At 55.5% G+C, this 19720-nt stretch overlaps 4 protein-coding genes across 4 annotated transcripts; 1 reads left to right on the top strand and 3 right to left on the bottom strand.

The window, feature by feature from the left end:
- Positions 1-565: 565 nt before the first annotated feature.
- HER10_EVM0009704 (autophagy-like protein 3) lies at positions 566-2690 on the bottom strand. The gene is made up of 3 exons (XM_035479184.1): positions 1495-2690; positions 966-1437; positions 566-909 (listed from the first exon to the last, which is right to left on the bottom strand). The coding sequence occupies exons 1-3, from the start codon at positions 2013-2015 to the stop codon at positions 856-858; spliced, it is 1047 nt and encodes a 348-aa protein (XP_035327179.1). The 5' UTR covers positions 2016-2690; the 3' UTR covers positions 566-855.
- A 136-nt stretch (positions 2691-2826) lies between these two features.
- Positions 2827-4079, bottom strand: HER10_EVM0013425 (autophagy-like protein 3; the record flags this gene model as incomplete). Its single annotated transcript, XM_035482782.1, has 2 exons — positions 3347-4079; positions 2827-3294 (listed from the first exon to the last, which is right to left on the bottom strand). The coding sequence occupies exons 1-2, from the start codon at positions 3887-3889 to the stop codon at positions 2827-2829; spliced, it is 1011 nt and encodes a 336-aa protein (XP_035327474.1). The 5' UTR covers positions 3890-4079.
- Positions 4080-6083: 2004 nt separating this feature from the next.
- On the top strand, positions 6084-15040 carry HER10_EVM0005283 (PH domain-containing protein). Its single transcript, XM_035474905.1, has 3 exons — positions 6084-8631; positions 8688-13884; positions 13940-15040. Exons 1-3 carry the CDS (start codon positions 8188-8190, stop codon positions 14077-14079), a joined length of 5781 nt encoding a protein of 1926 aa, XP_035326846.1. The 5' UTR covers positions 6084-8187; the 3' UTR covers positions 14080-15040.
- A 410-nt stretch (positions 15041-15450) lies between these two features.
- On the bottom strand, positions 15451-19462 carry HER10_EVM0000352 (uncharacterized protein). Its single transcript, XM_035470137.1, has 2 exons — positions 18218-19462; positions 15451-18152 (listed from the first exon to the last, which is right to left on the bottom strand). The coding sequence occupies exons 1-2, from the start codon at positions 18736-18738 to the stop codon at positions 15674-15676; spliced, it is 3000 nt and encodes a 999-aa protein (XP_035326442.1). The 5' UTR covers positions 18739-19462; the 3' UTR covers positions 15451-15673.
- Positions 19463-19720: the final 258 nt, after the last annotated feature.

Raw genomic sequence — 19720 nt, 5'->3', positions numbered from 1 at the left:
TTACTGACAGACGAAAGCCGACAGCATAGAACAGTACGCGAGGGGCCACCGAGAGTGAACGTGTAGGAGAAGCCTTTGTAGGTAGCTCTCACACCGATTGAAGGCAGCACCTCGATTCCCCGAGATGACTTGAAATCTTCCCTTTCGCCTCCAGGATAGGTCGAAGATCAATCTGGCGAGAATACTGGGGATATCCTCACGATGTAAAACCTCAACCTCCTTCTCCTCAAGCCAAGTTTCTGGTCACACGTGAGCTCTTGACCCCGGGCGTTGAGTTCAGCCACGTACCACGTCTTTTGACACAAGTAGTGCAACCCACCTCGCGCCTCTGGCAGCCAAAGGGGCCTATGCCAACAACGCGAGGCGTTCATCACCCACCAAGCCTCAAAGCTCACGTCAGGTAAATACCATCCCATCTATACAGGAAAACCCGAATCCTGCCCACTTCTCAATAACGTGCCGGCATAGTTTCCAACATGAGCTCCCACATACCACGAAGAACGGAGGACGAAGATGATGTTGGCTAAAGTACGTCACGCGGACAAGGTACACGCTTGATATCGCATTTCTCGTCACACATCCCGTCATAATACTCATGCACCAAGAAGATAAGCGTCAAGAGCGGTAGACCTATTCTCCGACTTCTGATAGAGATAATGCGGATTTTATACCGTCTCGACTTTGTAGTCTACTGAATTCTCGTAAGTCGCCATTTGTCAAAGTCCCAAGATCTAAGTCCCCGTAATCCAATGACATAAGAGAAAAAAAACCCATCGTCGCCCGACACACCCGTTGCCCAAAGACATTCCCATAAGAAGAAAGGAAAATAAAACCGAGGAAGAAGCGGCCACCCAACTATACTCCCATCGTGAAATCGTGCTCGATGCCAGGCGTGACGCTGGCCATGAACTACAGCAAGTTAGCATCATCACCCTTGCAAACTTCTCACATATAGGAAAACGTACCTTCAGGAAAACAACCAGATACTGATCCACCCGGATCGCAACCTCCTGCTCGTCAACCTCGCTCTGCTCAACCTCCTCCCACTCGCCGTCCTTATCGGCAGCGGCCTGAGCATCCTTGACATCCAGCTTGCCCAGCTCGTCGACGAGGCCCTCCATGCCCTGGTCCCCGCCGACGGCCTTGCCGGCGCGAAGCTTCTCGCGCCGGATGCGCAGCGCCCCGTCGGCGCGGTCGAGCATCGTCTTCATCACGGACGCGTGCTTGCACGGGTGCACGCTCGCCATCTTGATGTTGTTGGCGAAGAAGGGGAAGTCCTCGAGCGTCACCGTCTTGTCCTTGTAGTCGCCCACGATGTCGTCCATCATGGCGTGCGGCGGTAGCGGCTGGCCGTTGGGCGAGTAGCCCGAGAGGTAGAGGCGGGGTGTGCGGTAGTATGTTGAGTACATGATGTAAAGGGTGTATGTCCGGCGACCGCTGTGAAAGTGAGAGGTCAGCAATGTCTTCTCAAAGAAGCCTCCATGTGATCAGTACCTGTTCTTTCCGTTGTCTCCTGCATCGCGGATGATGGCCTCGTCGTCATCTTCATCCTCCATATCCGGAATCTCATCGTCATCCTCCACAACCTCCCGGTCTCCCACATTTCCCGAGTCGTCCACCGTCCGCACCTCCTTCACCTTGAGCGGCTGCGAGCTCGCCAGCCCGCCCGTGCGAAGCCAGCCATCCTCGTCGTCGTCGCCGGCCCCGGAGCTCTTGCCGCCCTCCACGACGGCCTCCTCGTGGCCCGCATCGCCGGCGAAGTCGTCGTCGAGTCGGCGGTTGCAGGGGACGTTGCGCGTGACGAGGAACTGCTTCCCGGGAGGCAGGTAGCTGACGCGGCGGCTGTCGGCATCGGCGTCGCCCCAGGACCAGGTCGGGAACTTGTAGACGAGGTAGTCGCCCGCGGCGACGAACTCTTCGGGGGTGATTTGGCCCGTCTGACGGAAGGTGGACTTGTGCGATACCGGCGTGTACCGGTCGCGGAGTGTGTTGACGGTCGAGTAAAGAAGATTCATCGTTGACGTAGGTCTGTGACGTATAGGAAAGCTTCGGTATCTCGAGTCGGTGACGCTGTGTGTTGAATGGTATCGATGGTCTCTTAAGTGTATAGTTGCTTTGTGGTGACGCGGTCGTCTTCAGCGGTGTCTTTCTTGCTGATGAGAAGGATGTTGTTGGTAAGGGTAAGAAAGACAGCCTAGTCCTCCGCCGACTCTGAGAATGATGTAGTTTGTCGTAGTTCCGCCTGATGTCGATGACTAGGAGTCAAGCTCGTGGCAGCTGTTCAGGGCGATCACATGGATGGCGGGGTTGTCTCACGATTGGACAGGGAAGATGGTGGCGGGGTTGCCGCCTGCCTGCGCTGGTGCTGGGGGATCTGCTTATCTTATCGGCCGTTGGAAGCTACTGTACCTTAGGTAGTAGTCCGCCTAGGTACGACAGACAACAGCTTCCTCAACACAGTTGCGCCATTGAAACCGGTGGAAGCGCACGGATCGCGCTGGTTAGAGCTGTTTTGCTGTAGCATAGGCTGACTCTGATGTAGCCTGAAACTCACGCCCGGGTGGCCGATGAGTTGCCCTTTGACTACATTGGAATTGTGCTCCTCAGCTTTTGATCTAGAAACTAGCTAGACAAAGCTGTGGGAGGCCGGAGAACAAGGGAACATCTGACATGTAACTTGCCCTTCTCATCTCGAGGGTGGTCCTCACCATTTCGGTTGTGCGATTTGGATCAGAGTGAGTGTCATGGAAGTCTCACTGGACAACATGCCCAGAGACGAAGGTATTCAGCCGCGACAGGGCTGTGGTATCTTTGAGTCCTAGCATCCTATTCCTCCTCCTCACTACTAACTTCCTCCCCTGCTTCTATGGCCTCCTGCCGTCGCTTCGCTGCGCGCTCCCTCTTTCGATCCAGCAACTTCTTCAACCTCGAGGCACCGTTGAAGACGCCGTTCGTCCCTGACCCGCACGCGGCGCATGTGGGGTCCTTCCTATACCTCTTCAACGCGCAAGGCTCGCAAAAGTAGTGACCACACCTCGTGATGATCGGCGCCTTGTAAGGCTCCCTGCATATGATACACGCGAACGGGATATTTTCCAACATGGCCTCCTCGTCGTCGTCATCGTCATCGGCCTTGGTGCGGTCCGCGCTGGCAACGACGGTTCCGGCAATGTTCTTCTTCCCCTTTGTGACGTTCTCCCACTCCTTGTCGAGCTGCCATCCTTGCTTATAGTCTTCTCTGGCGTGGAGATACTTGCAGTTATCGCCGAAGCCACAGAAACCGGTTTGTTTGTACTAAAGATTGTTAGTATCTATGATTGAGGAGGTAACGTGATGGGCAACTTACGTCTTTGCAAACGTCTGGTGCGAAATCGGTGACTGTGATGGTCCTGATATTGGTGGGCGCCTTGATGGGGCCCACTGTCTTGTTCGGGGCGTCTGGGTTCTTCGTGATGAACGAAGTCTGGTTCGCCAGCCCCTTGTATGTTCCGTCGGGGGCCTGCGATGTCTTTGCGACAGCTCGCGAGCTGCCCAGTAGGTTCTTTGATGAAAGAGCGTCCTTGCCGTCCTCGTCGTACCAGTTGCTTTGTTTCGTGGCATCGTTGGAGTCTGATATGGGCACACTGCGATCGGCGGTAAATACTGTGGCGGAAAGGTCTTGTTTCGACTTGGCGATGTCCTTGGATGAGGCCGTGATGGCGCCTGCCTTTGTCTTTCGCCTCTTGACCCGCTGGCCTGCTTCGTCTTCGGAGGATGAGTAGTCGGAGTCAGAGTCGCTGTTCGCGGGCGGCGGTGTTGCGGGTCTTTTGCGGATGTTGGCTTTGCCCTTTGCGCCGCGCCGCTTGAAGATGGCGACTGGCGCATCTGTTGCTGGGGCGCTGTCGGCCATGTTTGATGGATCTGGGCGTCGATCGCAAGTGTACGTCGGTGTTTGAAGATGGACGGAATATTCTGATTTCGTTGATATAGATTGCCTAATGAGTCTTTGATGATCCGCAGCTAAGGCTAGGCAACGTCGGTAGTTGAGAGAGAAGTTTGGGGTTACCCTTGGTCAACTTTAGCTTTGATGGCGATCATCAGCTCTCGGGTTCGAGAATACCTTCTAGAATGATCAGGTCAAGCCACAGGGCTGACAAATTTCGTGGCTTGAGCGAAAGACCCATATAGAGGGGCGAAACCAATCAGGTGTCTGGACTGATACGGCTTAGCGTCATGGGGCGGCGCCGAGTGCAGCTGCCAGTCAGGAAAATCGGGAGGCTGGAAGACCAGGGAACGATTGGTCAGAAACTGGAGAGACTAGCACACAGAAGTTCGCAGGGATGAGCTTCCAAGCTGGGTTAGAGCTGGCTTATGGTGGATGCGAGCTAAGATTGGCCAAAGTTATGCGACCAAAACGAGTTTACCCCAAGGAAACATCTGGGCGCGTCTTCACGGGCATTGTTTTGAAGCGATGCGATATGGTGGTATGGATTGGCGGGGAAGAGCCCATAGATGGGCGACGATGGATGGCCGATGCCATGCCATGCCATGCCATGCCCTGCGATCTGACATGACTGATTGCTTGCATGAGCATGTGTATCCGTACTAGCTGGGAAGCGGTATTCTTTGGTGGGGTCGGGATGGATGCTGTTCTTGAGAACTTTCTCATGGTCTCACCCACTGTGCTGTCTGCTGTGCGCGTGAGAGAATGCTGCCATGTTGTTGGAATGGGCCGTCGGGATTGGCTACGGATGCGGCTGTAGCAGCGGCAGCCACACGGAGCGTTTCTGTCTGCGAGAGGTAACGGCATTGGACGATTGAATGGAGACGTCTCCTGGGTGGTGCATGAGGCCATGGTAAAACAACAAAACAACTGCATGTTGAAGCCATAAGTCGATTTTGTACTGCAAAGCTGACCTTCTGCATGCAGTAGGCAGCTGCCTGTCCCAGGTAGCTGACTGAATAAACTCACCTCCTGCATTTGTTTCCTAGGTAGAGTGGCAGAGCCCCCCATGCTGTGCATTGCCCGCAATCTTGAGCTGATGTCCCCATTTTCTCGTCCCTGCAAGTGCCGCCTCAGTGGCTTTGCTACGTCTTGATGAATGGATCCCAGTTGTCTTCGCTAAGGCATGTTGAAATTGAGGGCTTTCAAGTGAGTGCTTAGAGCTGAGTTCGGCAACGATGATGACGATGATGCACAGATGACTAGCCGTCCGCCTGGGTACCTAGGATCCTAGGTACTTGACTCAACCAAGGTGGATATACATACATAAGACGGGTAGATAGTAATTAGTACGGCAGATCATGGATATCGACGGGAATATGGAAAAAGGTGCGGCTTAAGTCACTGCTAGTGTGATGATGTGTTGTTGAGCTGCTGTCAGTTGATGGCCGGCTTGCACGCCACGGCCAGGGATGACAGCACATTATCGATAAGCACCCGTTATTCGTACAACAACAAGGCCATTATCCACCCAGTCCGCGAACGGATGCAAATAGCACGAATGGAGCAGTCGCAAGGCAAACTGTCAGGTACCCGAAGTTGTGCAGTTGCACAGTCATAGGTGCAGGCATTCTGCAGCTCCACGGTGGAACCCACAAGACAGCGAGACCTGGCAAGCACCCTGCGTTCTGGACAAGCATAAGGGGTGGAATTGACAGGCACAGGCACAGGCTCAGGCTCAGGAACAGGAATAAAATGGATAGTCGTTGAGATGGGTCTCGTCTGTTGCTATTCCCAGTCAGGAGACGGGGGGGGGGGGGGAACACAACTCTCGTCTAAACCACACTCCATCTGGGTCCTGGACTCCTGGCCACCTGGTCTAAAATCACTTGTATCCATATACTCCGTACACAGTAGTTGTGCACGCATGCCGTAACGCGTGAAGGGGGAGAAGCGCATAGCTAGTGGTGAATAACAATGCCCTTGTTGCGAACATTCTCATGCTCTACGCAGTACCTTACTGTGTACTGTATTGTGGAAGTGTGGATTGTGTAAGGAAGGTACCTATGAAGGAACAATTTGAGGATACTTGAAAGTGAAAGAGGATCCCCTCGTGCCTTCCTCTTTCCACTCTCCTCCTTCTCTCTTTCGCGACTCTGCCCTTTCCCAAATTAATTACTAACCCCTTCCACGTTCTCTCCCTCCATCCCTCCTTCTCCTCCCTTTCCCCTCCTCGTCGTCCGTCGTGTGTCTGTCTCTTTCCCTTTGCCGACGCCGACACCCGCCGACCGTCGCCTCCGTCCCTCCTTCTTGTGCTTCCATCCGGTCGCGTCACTCTACTCAGACGGGCATCGACCTCGAGTCTCCCATTCAGTTTGGAGCATCGCACCAGGAGAAAAAGACGCAAGACCAGCAACAAGTAGCGTTACAGGAAAGAAGAACCTTGTTGCCAAATAAAGACGAGGACGTAATTGTCTATCGTCTTCATCATCGCGACTTGGACCTCTCTCTTTTCTCCTGCTTTCCGTGCTGGTTCGGGGGCATCCCATCTTCCTTTCCACCTTGTTTTTTTTCTCGTTCTAATTTACACTGCCTTTTTTTCTATTCAAGCTTTTGTTACTAGTTACTCCCACCTTCCCTACAATCGCCCTAAAAACGAACAGGTATCTTACCTGCAGCTACCCGACCTTATTCCTTCGCTATCTTTCTACGGGCCAATACCCGTTTCTCGTTCTTTCTTACCTAGTTTTTGGTCTGACTCTTCGCGCCTTCCTCCGTCTGCCGCCGCCGCCGCCACCTCCGCGCTCCGCTATACGTCAATCTTCCCGACCGATCGGTTTGCGACTCTGCTCAAGCCAATACTACCTGGTGCTACTTTACCTTACCTTACCGTAGGTAGACCCAGCTACCTAAAGAGAGTCAGAGGGACACCCACAACGGCACCATCTCGTCACCTCACTGTTCACCGCCGCGCGTGGTCGCCTCGTATTACCGGCCCGTAATCATCTGCAGAATATCCTCAACTGAGACCTCAGCGCTCTTCGAACACGCCAGCTCATTTACTTTTTCTCTCCTGGCATCTTTCGCCTCTATCCGTCGACACTCACGGGAAACGGTAGACGTTTCCGTAATAATCCCATTGTCTTATTCTTTGCCGCCGTTTTTTTGTTTCTCACTGTCCCTTTCCCCGGACATAGGCCGCTCTTGCACTGCACACAGTCACGCAACACACACCAACAAAACCCCGGTCGTTCGTTCCCGTCTCCAAAGCACCAACCGCTTTTAGGTTCTTAAACCTTTCGCCGTCTGGTTCTTTCTTCTGCCCATCGGATCCTGCGGCTTTCTAAAAAGGTACGTAAAAGTGTCTGTGTGTCGAGAAGGGGAACAGAACGAAAAAGGGACGAAAAGGAAAAGAGAAAAAATAGACCCCAAAAAGTACAGCGCCGACCTGAAGTTCTGGCGCAAGAAAACAAGAGCAACCACAAGGAAAGGAAAAGGTGCGGGCGCGCCTAGCTCATCCCACCACCCCGTCCCATCCTCTTAGCTGCATCCTCCGTGCAGATACTCAAGGCCAAACAACAAAGCAGACAGGCACTGCCTTGCTTCTACTGGTCGCGTAGCGCATTTTTTTCTGCAGGACCTGACCATCGCTCCATAGGACCATCACACACAACCCGCCAGCGCCTGCGCCTGCGTAAGGAACCACTGGGGACCGCATTCCAGTCAACAACACAACAATCCATCGCACCGCAATCGCTGTCCTCTGTCCTTCTCAGGTCAGCTGTGGGAGGGGGAACACAAACAACAAAGCCCCCCGTCAACGTCAACAAAAAACATCACGCACCCCCAGTAAACACCACTCTCTTCCACCTACTTCCCTTTGCGACCAGCCCCGACTTGCGCCTTCAATTCCTCGGCTTTCAACTCTTTTCTACCTTCCCTCGTTTCTCTTTTCCTCTTGGGTTTTCTCTCCCACGTGGGTGACGACATCTTCCCCTTCTGCACACGGCAGCCGGCTCTGCACGCCCCGCGCTTGTGTTGCAGCTCATTACCTCAGGTCGCCCTATCCCCCGTTCGGTACCGGCTATTTCCCTAAGCTTGCTTGACTCGGCCGATAATTGCGACAACACAACTGTCTGTCTACAACCGCACCACCAGCAATCAACGCCCACGAGACGACAACAACATCGCTGCTCCGCGGATACGTGCACTGGATGTCGCCACAACGTATCTGACGGCGGCATCCCCCATTGTTTCCACCCAACATGGCTACCTCACTCGCCGTCGATAAACCCCATCTGCCGCCTGTTGAAGCAGATATGAATGATCCTTTCGTATCCCCGCCTGGCCCAGCCCACAATCGCTACTCTACCTACGACAGCCAATCCTTCAGCTCATCGCCAGGCCAGGCGAAGCGCGCACTACAAGCGCATATTGCAGATACCGAACGACGCCTTGACGAAGCCGGAAAGCTAGGAACTGCACTGGTCCACCAGCGCAAGGAACTTGCAGAACGATTGAAGGAAGTCGAAGAGCAGGAGACAGAAGGCGAACTCGCTCCCGAGTTGCGCGCCAAGCTCGCCGATATCGAAAAGGAGTACAATGATGTTGCTCGAGAGACTGCCAGGGCTTTCTTGCCCAAGCAGAGAGTTCCCAGCAATGAAGCCGCTGGAGGCTCACCCTACGTCCCTGATGGAAGAATAGGAAGAGTAAGTCTGCGCCGAATACAAGTGGCGCATGTCTGTTCCGGCTAACCATGCAATAGCGCTCCGTCAGTCCATCCAAATTTGAGAAGCTCGAGATTCAGGCCACCGGATCGCCTAGTAAGCTCAGTGTCCCGAACCGCAAAGTTAGAAACCAGCCCGCCAATCGCATCCACGACATCGAGTTCGCCGCCGAAATCAGCACATCCTTGATTGCCCAGGTTCGCAACCTTCAATCACTTCTTTCCGAAAAGGATGAAGAGCTTCGCGACATCAAGGTCGACAAGTCCAAACTTGAAATCGAGAACGAGAACTTTCAACAACGCGTTAAGACTCTGGACGAAAGCGAGAATCGGTACAAGGACGAGAACTGGAACCTCGAGACTCAGATCCATGATTTGATCGCTTCGCAAAAGGACGCCGCGGATCGAGAGAAGAAACTCACGCAAAGCCTCAATGTGCTCCAGGTGGAGAAGAACTCGGCGCAGAAGGAGCTTGATGATGCTAAGGTCTCACTTGCCAAGCTCGCCGAGGAGCATGAGCGAGCTGTGAGGCACCTGGACCTCGACTTGACCACCGCCAAGCGAAATGCGGCCACGGCGGAAACCGAGAGAAATGCCTTGCGAAGAAAGGTGGACGACTTGATGAGCCAGAACACGGAGCTCGCCAAGGCTATTTCAGTCCAACGAGGTCGCATGTCCGATCGCGACTTTGTTCGTGGTGTTAGCGACGAGGACTTTGAGACTGCGACGGACGGATTCACCCCCGAGCACTCACCGCCGCCGTCGCCCATCAAGGGTACTCCTCGCCATGCTATGCTCGAGTCCGAGACTCTCAAGAGCTCTCTGTTGCATGCCCAGCGAACCATCCAGAGCCAAAAGACTGTCATTCACCGTGAAAAGACCGAGAAGCTCGAGCTTAAGCGACTCCTCCAGGACACGCGCGATGAGTTGGAGAAGCTTCGTACTGACGGCGCCCCCGCCCCTGCTCGTCGCACCCGCAAGGTTGAGTCGCGAGAGTTCAAGAAGCCGTCCCGCGGCTTGCTCGGCGGCCACCGTAGTAGCAGGAATGAGGTCTACCAGGACGACAACGAATGGGAAGAGGCCACTGAAATTGGTAGCCCGAGAACTTCGCCCACCCTTCGCTCCAACTCCACCGTCCGCAGACCCGGCAGCCGACCCGGTAGCAGCTACAGACCACAATTCACCGACGTCAGTGATGCCTTCGAGACTGCCAACGAGACTAGCGACGCTGCCTTTGAGACTGCCAATGAGCGTGGCACGGAGACGGAGGACTTCCAGACCGGCGTGGAGGACTTCTCCGGAGGCGACGACACCGAGACTGAGACAGAAAGCCCGTCTAAGGGTCGTGAGCTGCGTCCCCAGACTCTTGTAATGGGAGGAGGCCGAAACTCGTACGATAGCACTGCGTCAACCTCAGCCGATGAGGATGAAGAGTATATCGAGTACAGGACGCCAACGTCGCAGTACAACAACCAGCGCATGCGCGTCAGGCTTGGACGAGGATTGATGAACCGCCGTTCTAGGCAGGTCAGCGAGGAGCCAAACTTCCAGAGCAGCCCCGCCAGTGCTGCCACAGGCAGCGCTACTGGAACACCACAGCCTACAGAGGGCCAAAGCTTGTTCGCAGAGCTCGGCGAGCTTGAGAACAGTGATGCTGAGAGCATTGAAGAGACACCAAGCCGTGCTAGATCCGCAACCGCCGATTCGACATCCACTCCGGCAGTGCCCACTCTGTCTCACGACTCAGTCAATACCGGCAGCATGACGGACCCTGTTAAGAGAGCGGCCGCAGCTTCGAGACCCTTGATGGTCGACTCTGGTATGATGACAGAGCCCATGATTGAGTCGCCTCCGTTGTCCCCTGTAAGTGTGGTTCACGACGAGAAGGCCGAGTCCTTGGGATCTATGATGGCCGCCAGCCAGGTCGCCCGTCACTTGTCCCAAGATGATGCCACAGACGGAGTGCGCTCCAGACCGTTGTCTACGCTGTCGTACAGTGACTCTGGTGCTCAGTATGATCGGGATATGGAGGCTAAGCTGGCACAATTCCCAATGCCACCATCTAGCCCGCAGCACTTTGTTCTGCCGCCGCCTCCCGAGCTCAGTTTGTCATCCATTGACGCTCAGGATATCGAGCCAGTTGTTGAGCCCGTGACGCCACCTCCTGCTCCAGCTCCTCTGACCATGACATCTCTCGTGTCAGAAATCGTCGAGCCCGTTGCAGAGCCCGAGATTCCGGCTCCTGTCTTGGCCTTCACTTCGCTTGTCTCGGAGATTGTTGAGCCAAAGGCTGAACCCCCGATCCTGCCTCCGACCCTGAGTATCTCGACATACCTCTCAGAGGTGGTCGAGCCAGTGGCCGAACCTGAGGTGCCGCCTCCGGTCTTGAGTCTGTCGGCTCTTCAAGCCCACAACCTTGAGCCCGTGGCCGAGCCCGAGACTCCCCCGCCGACGCTCTCACTGTCGGCCTTGCATGCTCATAACCTTGAGCCGGTTGCAGAGCCTGAGACGCAAGCTCCTGCTCTTAGCCTGTCGGCGCTGCACGCCCACGACCTGGAGCCGGTAGCCGAGCCTGAGGTTCCTCCTCCGGCTCTCAGCCTCTCTGCTTTGCACGCACACAACCTCGAACCCGTCGCGGAGCCCGAGGTCGTGACCCCGGTGCCAGACCTTACCTTGTCGGCCCTCTTGTCCGAGCACATTGAGCCCAAGGAGGAGCCTGAGACGTCCAGATCTCTCGCGGCGATCCCTGCTCCCATCCCCGTGCCAATCTCAGCACCGGCGCCAACCCTCACTCTATCGTCGATTGCGTCCGAGAACGTGGAGCCGCGAGAAGAGCCCGAAGTCCCCGCCGTTGTGCCCGCGCTCAGTCTTTCGGCAATCGCCACTGAGCACGTCGAGCCCAAGGCAGAGCCTGAAGTCGTCCCATCGGCGCCGACCCTCAGCCTCTCAGCGCTGTACTCTCACAACCTGGAACCTCAAGCAGAACCCGAGGTGTTGCCTCCCGCTCTCAGCCTGTCGTCCATCGTGGTCGAGCATGTCGAGCCTAAGGCCGAGCCCGAGATCATTCCGGAAGTACCGGCGCTCTCGTTCTCGTCTATTGCAGCTGAGAACATTGAGCCAAAGGCGGAGCCTGAGGTGATCGTGCCCGCTCCAGTACTCAGCCTCACATCGATTTCTTCCGAGAACATCGAGCCCAAGGCCGAGCCTGCGCCAGCTCTTACCATGTCTTCGATCTCATTCGCAAACATTGAGCCTATCGCCGAGCCCGCGGTGTTGCCACCATTGCCCCCAGCCCTCACCCTCTCTTCCATCTCATCGGAGAACATTGAGCCTAAGGTAGAGCCCGAGGTTCCAGCTCCTGCGCCCGCACTCCTCGCGTACTCGACAATCTCATCTGAGCACGTCGAGCCTCGCGCTGCTCCTCAGCCTGTTCTGGACTTCTCATCAGTATTATCTCAGCACGTAGAGCCCGCCATTGCGCCAGAAACCGCGGCGCCCAAGCACAATTTCGGTTTCTCCACGATCGAGTCAATTGAGACGCAACCCATCTCGCCCAGAAGCCCGAAGCGGGATGCTTTTATTCTTCCCCGCGACATGGATTCGCCATTCGATGAGAAGGATGCGCCAAGGACGCCCTCCAAGAATGCTCTGATGAGCTCCGTCTTTGGTCGGGGAAAGAACAAGGCCTCCGACAGCCTTATCATTGCGGAGGACGACACTCGGCAATCGCCTAGCGACGAACGTCTGTCCGAAACTCCCGAGTCCCAACGGCCGTTCAAGGAAATTTCAACTAACGCCACCGGCCGCCCTGCACCCAAGGTCATCGTTCCCATGTCTGATTCAGGTGCCCAGACTTCCCTGACCGCTGATGCGATTGATGAGATGCTCCTCGCCAAGACCAAGGCCACATCTGACAAGTCATTGTCGAGCTTCGGTACCCCGAGCACTCCTGGCACCGTTCGCATTCGCCGTCCTTCTCACGACAGCCTCAGCAGTTTCTCCACCGAGAACAAGATGGATACAGCATTCAGAAGGCCAGGAAGTGCCAACAGCAACCTCGCGCCTACTCAACCGCTACCCCCTCTCCCGCCCAACCACAAGGAAGCCATTGAGGCTGCGAGAACTGGATCGTCGCATAGTGCGGTTATGGGTCCTCCCTTGTGGCCTGCCTCTGCCATGAGAAACCAGCGACCACAGACTCCCAACGGCGCCGCCAGACCGCAGTCGCCGCTGTCGATCTCGACATCAATGAAGGCAACGCCTGTTGCTCGCGGCACGCGCGCTGGTTCGGCGTACGGCACCGCCGAGGTTCACTCGCCGACTAAGTTGTCTACTATGAGCAGACACTCTTCGGTGTCGTCGTTTGTTTCTGAGATTGACCACCGTTTCAACCCTCAGGCTGAGCTGGCTGCCGCAACAGGCTTCGGTCCCAACACCGATCCCCGCATGATCCAGGCCATCACACAGACCATGATTGGCGAGTACCTCTGGAAGTACACCCGCAAGGCCGGCAGGGGAGAAATGTCCGACAACAGACACAGACGCTACTTCTGGGTTCACCCGTATACTCGCACTCTATACTGGAGTGATCGCGACCCGGCCACTGCTGGCCGTTCTGAGCTTCGCGGCAAGAGTGTGCCCATCGAGGCCGTTCGTGTGGTCACCGATGATAACCCAATGCCACCCGGCCTGCACCGCAAGAGTTTGATCGTTATCTCTCCCGGCAGAACCATCAAGTTTACCTGCACAACTGGTCAGCGCCACGAGACGTGGTTCAACGCCTTGTCGTATCTTCTGCTTCGCACAACCGACGAGGGCCAGTCCGATGTCGAGGAGATGGCTGGTGCCATCACTCAGGCCGATGTGGACGAGTTCAATCCGCAATTCGGCCGTCGCACCAACTCCACGGCCCGTCCCAGGCCGCCTCCGTCTCTGTCATCATACAACTCACGGACAACTCGTAACCAGTCTCCGGCAGTCGACATGTCAATGAACGTGCCTACGCTTACCCCGAACAAGCACTCGATTGCTCAGGCTCAGAGACCCACCATGGCTGGTAGGATTAGTGGCTACTTTGGCACCTTCTCGAGTCTGAGGAGCCGCTCCGCTGCGGCCCCGACCCCAAGCATCTACGAGGCTAGCGAGGTGCATGACAGCGCCGAAGACCTCCGAGAGATTATTGAGAGACAAGATCGGGACGCCGACCGGCTCGAGAACGTGCGCGCCTGCTGTGATGGTGAGCTACCCTTACATCTGTGTTGGAATGAATTTATGTTGCTAACAATGACCAGGCAAGCACGATGTTGGTACTCTTCATCACCACCCTAAGAGGGGTCGGCCCTCTGGCGCCCATTCTCACTCTCACTCTCACTCCCAATCTGGACCATCAACGTCTGCCACGCCCATGAGCACCGTAAGGGCGCGATCATAAAGTCGCTGCCAACACTGCCCTTGAATATCTGTCTACATGCGGCTGTTGAGCAGTCTACCGTAATATAAACCAATGAAGCATCCTTCAAATCCACTCGCTACGCCAAGAAACTGGCCCGCCCTGTGGGAACACGCTCCCCACTCATGATCAATTCGCTCCCACGCAACGGATCACGACGTCTATGACAACCATCTCCTTGTCGTCTCTGCCTAGGATGCCCTGCGACCCAGGCCCCATTCTCCTTCCGGTTTCGACCTAATATAGCTTACGACTGCATCCAGGACCCTGGCGTCCTACGACCAAATTTCATTCAACGCGTCCTGCCTCACATGGCCTGTCTCGATTATCAAAACACCATTGCTCGACTCCTGCCAGCCAAAATCCGAATACCCCCGGATGACTGACATCTATGCTTTGTCCTGTCCGACTCTGCTTTTCCGCTGTTTTTTTGCCGGGAGCGACCTTGTCATGGTTTTAATTGTTTCATGGCACCGGCGAACTTGGGAAGGAAATTAAGAATGGGGTCTCCCCCCTTCAGGGAAGAGAGAACAGAAACATTGGCGTATTGTACTACCAGCTGTAATGGAGTCCAGTCTTGCTTTGTGTTCCTCTTGTCTCTCTTGTTGGATTGGCCACGGCAGGCAAACAAACACCACCCGAAATGGGCAACCACAAAAAAAAAACAACAAACCAACCATCCACCTTTTTCTATGTACACCTTTTTCTTCCGGCTTTAGTTTTCTTTGGGAACGTCAAAGTCTGTCTTTTTATCATGTTCAGTAGCTCCTTTTTTTTTTCAGGGGTCAACCAGGCAAAAATGCCTAGCCCGGGGAGACCCGGGAGGAGTTTTTGGGGACATTATTGTAGATGTAGTTACTTGAATTGCCCTCTTTTGCCCTGACTTGATGTTGCTCATTTCCAACCCGCATTGATAGTGACCTTGTGAGGATTGATGTGCGGCCCATGTTGCGGGTAGGTGAGACTTTTGACGGGACTGTCTGAGTCCGTTTGGCGCGTTCTCGGGAGCGAAGAACTACCCAGAGTCAAACGCGAGGGTTGAGAATACGGCAACGTTTGCAACGGTCTGGGTGTTGGTCGTTTGCGCGGAACCGTTCGATTTCCCTCCCTGCCTTCCGCTACGGCTAATTAAACGTGATGGATACGGGTCAGGTGGGTTATAGTAGTTCGTTGCCCCGTGTTCAGGTTCAGCTGGGATTATCCTCTCAGGACAAAATCATTGACTCCAGTTGGGGGAGTGTTTTATTGAGCTTACTTTGCATTAGACCATCACCACCATCGCGAGTGATTCCGTTACAAAGCGAGAAAAGCATGTAGTTTCGTACCCACCGGAGAAAGAGCAAAGACATATGTGTATGTGTATGTATATATGTACGCAATGTATACGGATCAGAGTCTGGTATCCTACACTCTTAGGAAGAAGAAATATTTCAAACTCCATGATCCGCTTCTCCCGATTCCCTAAACCCCCGATCCCATCCCATAATCAATGAATGCCATATGCCCACGCCTAATGTCATGATGCCCAACTCCACCAAAAAATCCGAAACAAACGTAGACACTCCGCCAAGAATCATTACTTCACCTTGACGCTCGGCCTCCCGTCTACACCGACGACACCCTCGTCCTGCTCATCCATCCACGCGGAATAATCGTCGTCGTCCTCGTCGACACCAGAGACGTTCACCGGCTTGGCCACAATAGGATCGTCAAGCTTCGTATCTCGACGCTGCGGTAACGGCGGTGGCGCCCGGCTCTTGCTCTCCTCCTCCTCTTTGTTTCCGTGTCCCTTCTTCTCGTCGACCACGATGCGATCTCGACCTCTCGTCCTCTCCTCCCTAGCACCGGTATCCCTTTCGCTGTCAGAGACGTCCTCGGCCCAGGGCTGAACGTACGCCGGCGGCGGCATACTCTCCTCCATGGGCGTCGAGGGCTCCGAGTCGAGCGGCGCTTCCACAACCAACAAGCTCTCACCACCGCCGTCCGTGTTCTTGCTCGTGTCCAGATGACGCCGCGAGGGCAGAGGTGGCGGCGGCACGGGTCTGCGCTCCGATTTCGCATCCGACGTCGCCGCCGAGTGAGGCCGTTCAGGGAGATTTGGCGGCGCGATGGGCTTGCGCTTCGGCACAGGGATTGTCGTCACTTTAGAGCCTCTCACAGGTGGAGGCAACGGCGTGCCTGGTGGAGGCAGAGGCTGACCCCTGCCCATCGGCTGGTTGAGGTCGAGCGGGGGATTTTGCTCCGTCGAGGCGCCGTTCTTGGCGTCCTTGTGCTTCTGTATCGCATTCCAACCCCACTGCCTCGCCGTGACCGCGGCGTTGGCAACGGCAGCGAGCGTCGTGCGCTTTCCCTCGCCATTTGTCGATGTAGTCGAGTTCGTACTGCCAGTGTTCTCTCTCCGAAAGAGGCCCTTGGAGATGGAGCCCGTAGCGCTTCTGACCGAGGCTCTTGAAGATGTGGTGGGTGAGTTTGGGTCAGTCGATTCGGTATTGCGCATCGATTCCGAAGACGAAGCTGTGCCACGGCGTTCCTTTGCCATAGGCGTGCGATCCGTCTCGTTCTCGTTATCTGTGGCTTCGCGCGAGGATGCGGAGGACTGGCTCGGTGCCTTTGCGACGGGCGGTGGTCTGGCGGGTGTCTCGGAGGGCGTCGTCACCGGCGTTGACCTTGCAGACAGCGCTGCCATCATGCTGGATGCATGATCTGGTGGTGACGAAGAAGGCTTGAACACGTCTGCGTGCGCAGCATCGGTGCCGACCACGGGGTTTGCTGGGCTAGATATCGATGGCGACCTGAACGGCTTAGGTATCGGCGTCGCGGTAGTAGGTGAGCCCATGGCATCAACGCTCGTAGAGGAGCTATTCAAAGGACTGTTCGGCCCCTTATTCTGAATCTTCCTGCCGAACAGGCCCGTCGGCGGTGTGTTCTCAACGATCGGCATACTGTGGCTCTTTTCGATCGGTCTCATGTCGCTTTGCACATCGCCCGTCTCTTCGAGGTGATCGACCCCCTCCACATCGCCCTCTCCAGCCACGTTGGTCTCCGCGCTAAGTGAACTGACCACGGCGTCGTCGTCGTCCCAAATTCCGCCCCGCCATTTCTTGTGTTCCGTATTGAAGAAGGGCATGTCGTCCCAGAAGGGCTGTACCAGAGTCTCGGCGATAACCTCCTTGATCCGGTTCTCAATCTGTCGTAAAATAATGGTGTACGTAATCTGCCTCGCGCTCACAATTGGCTCGATTGTCATTTCAATCTTTGGCATGCTGTGGAATGACAACCATATTCTGTTACTCGGCGGGGGCTTGATTTTGAATAGCATGTGGCCCTCGAGCTTCTTGATGACCACTGCGAGAACGAGATCGACCTCGCGGACTTTGAAGCGTGCGCCCAAGTCGATGCGGGCTGTAGCTGCAACTTCCATTCGGAAATTGCCCGTGTACCGCACATCGGCCTCCATCACGCACTCCCCCTCGACATTTAGATCCTTGTGACGCGGGTTTGTGATTATAGGTGCAGACTCGCCGGTGTCGATGCGGCGAATTGCAATGTTGGTGAGAAATGAAGGCCGCTTGACACGGGCAATCTTCTTGGTGAGCTTCTCACGGATCAAGTGCTCGAGGTCCGTCGTCCTGTAGATGCCCAGGAACACACGACCAATCATGGCATTCAACCACCTCGTGGATAGGTGCTCCTCGGACGAGTGCAGCTTCTGCACCAACGCAATGATGTTCTTGACCTCGAATTGTTTCGGCCTGGGCGCCTTTCTCTCAGCGCCAAAGTTTTGCTCCTGGTTACGGAGCATGGCAAAGTAAAAGTCCTCCTTGGCGGAACAGTTCTCTGAGAAGAGGTAGAACGGCTTGGACAGCTGGCTGTCCGGTCCGACCTCGGGGCCATCTGACCTCCTCGATAAACACAGCGCATTTCTCTTGATGTAAAGCTCGCCTTCTGGTGTGACATCTCCTCCCGAGTATATGCTAATGTCGTGGTGCAACAAGGAGACTACGTGCCGGACCTCGAGTTGTTCGTCGTCGTCAAAGAGCATCAAATGCCCATGTCTGTGGCAAGTTAGTCTCTGGAGTAAACGAGCAGTTGCAAACGGATCGCAAGGGGGGTCGCAAACCTCAGTACGACATAGAAGACATTACCAGCGTTCTTGGGACGCTGGCTCAGCCCGTTTCTGTTATCCAAGGGTCCTGGCGTCGGTTTCCGCTCGAATATGCTCTTGTACATGGTCTGATAGACGCTCTGGCTCGGCGCGGCGACGGTGGTCGGGCCGGTCGGGGTGGACCTCTCGATGGGCTTCGCGTTGATACCCATGGGAGTGTACTCTCTGCACACGGCAAAGTACCCCGCCGCGACGTCGTTATCCTGCGCCGAGCGCTTCGTAGCTGCCGTGGTCGCATCGTCCTTTGCCGTGGCCTTCACGGCCTCGAGGGCGGTGAGGTCGTCGTCGGGCTGGACGATGGAGCCCGGACCGCCGGCAGCGGCAGCGGCGTCGACAACTGGATCGCGATTCGTCTCGGCATCTTGTCGGTATGGGAGGGTAAAGTAGGCGTGGGCGAAGACGGTGAGGATCACCAAGGGCAGGAAGGTCAGGCCTCCTAGGAGGTAAGTGATGAGGAAGCCGGTCCAGCCCCCCATCGCGCGATTCCCGGAGCTTTTGCCGGTTTGTTTCCCTCTCACACTTTGTCTGAACTCCTCACTCTTCGCGCGGCACTTGTAGCAGTGCTGCTAACGGAAGGACAGCAGACAGAGAGGAGAGATAGGCGGGACCATCGGCGCTTAGGTCGTTTACGAGAACGAACAGTGTTCGGGCGGGGGAGGGTCGTATTGGATCGGGAGCGTGTGGCAGCGGTTGGTGGTGGTGCTTGTGGAGAGAGAGGGAAGCTCTTTGTTTCAGGATGGACAAGTATACGGAAGCTTGGTGTGCTGTTTGGAGTAGGCTCAACTATTCGGTAACTTTTTTTTGTGTGTGGTGGACAATAGAAAGTGGACAAGATAGCTCTCGTGGATCTGGGTCTTGGCCACAGGGCGTTTCTGGATCGATAAAATGGATCAGGTAAGACAATGGAGAGAGAGATGCAGGTCACTGGGAACCTTTGGGATGGACGTCCAATAGGTCGCTCTGACGCCGTCATGTGATGGTAATGGTAGCTTTGCGGCGTCCCTTGTGAAAGCTGGCAGCAACAGGCGAATGGATGGGATGGACGAAGAGAGGGTTGCAGCACTACTCAGCCGACCAAAAGTTAACTTAATGGAAGACAGGAGCAAAGCAGATGGTTCAGGGCGGATCGAGAGCCAAGGCGACCTAGAAGCTGTTGAAGAGAAAGTATGAAGTGGCCTTACGGTGTGCCTTCGCTTTCCAGATTGCCCGAATGTGGAGAGTGGAAGGTGGAAAGTGAAGCGGTAACCACTAAGCTGAGGGTTCCGAGTGACCCGCAGACCGCTGTTCCCTACCCTCTCTGGGCAAGTCTCCAAGACTCCAACTGCCCTGTGGGCTGTGGCTCTGGCCCCAATCTAAGGTACGGTCGAGCCGGTAATGAGCATCCCTGCACCTCATCTTTCCTAGGTAGCTAACCTTTTACCCCGCGAGAAACGAGGAGAGGGGACCCCTGGCGAACAG

This window comes from Colletotrichum scovillei (assembly GCF_011075155.1).
Source record: "Colletotrichum scovillei strain TJNH1 chromosome Unknown Contig00011, whole genome shotgun sequence".
Lineage (NCBI taxonomy): Eukaryota > Fungi > Ascomycota > Sordariomycetes > Glomerellales > Glomerellaceae > Colletotrichum > Colletotrichum scovillei.
This window is presented reverse-complemented; position numbering and strand designations above follow the sequence as displayed.

What these genes read in the sequence shown, in the direction of transcription:
- HER10_EVM0005283 (XM_035474905.1), top strand. Translation starts at nt 8,188, where the DNA reads ATGGCTACCTCACTCGCCGTCGATAAACCCCATCTGCCGCCTGTTGAA. An exon ending in CTGATGGAAGAATAGGAAGA is followed by an intron (nt 8,632 to 8,687) that starts GTAAGTCTGCGC and finishes ACCATGCAATAG; the next exon opens with CGCTCCGTCAGTCCATCCAA. An exon ending in CGTGCGCGCCTGCTGTGATG is followed by an intron (nt 13,885 to 13,939) that starts GTGAGCTACCCT and finishes AACAATGACCAG; the next exon opens with GCAAGCACGATGTTGGTACT.
- HER10_EVM0009704 (XM_035479184.1), bottom strand. Translation starts at nt 2,015, where the DNA reads ATGAATCTTCTTTACTCGACCGTCAACACACTCCGCGACCGGTACACG. An exon ending in GGAGACAACGGAAAGAACAG is followed by an intron (nt 1,438 to 1,494) that starts GTACTGATCACA and finishes TCACTTTCACAG; the next exon opens with CGGTCGCCGGACATACACCC. An exon ending in ATCTGGTTGTTTTCCTGAAG is followed by an intron (nt 910 to 965) that starts GTACGTTTTCCT and finishes AACTTGCTGTAG; the next exon opens with TTCATGGCCAGCGTCACGCC.
- HER10_EVM0000352 (XM_035470137.1), bottom strand. Translation starts at nt 18,738, where the DNA reads ATGGGGGGCTGGACCGGCTTCCTCATCACTTACCTCCTAGGAGGCCTG. An exon ending in GTCTTCTATGTCGTACTGAG is followed by an intron (nt 18,153 to 18,217) that starts GTTTGCGACCCC and finishes AACTTGCCACAG; the next exon opens with ACATGGGCATTTGATGCTCT.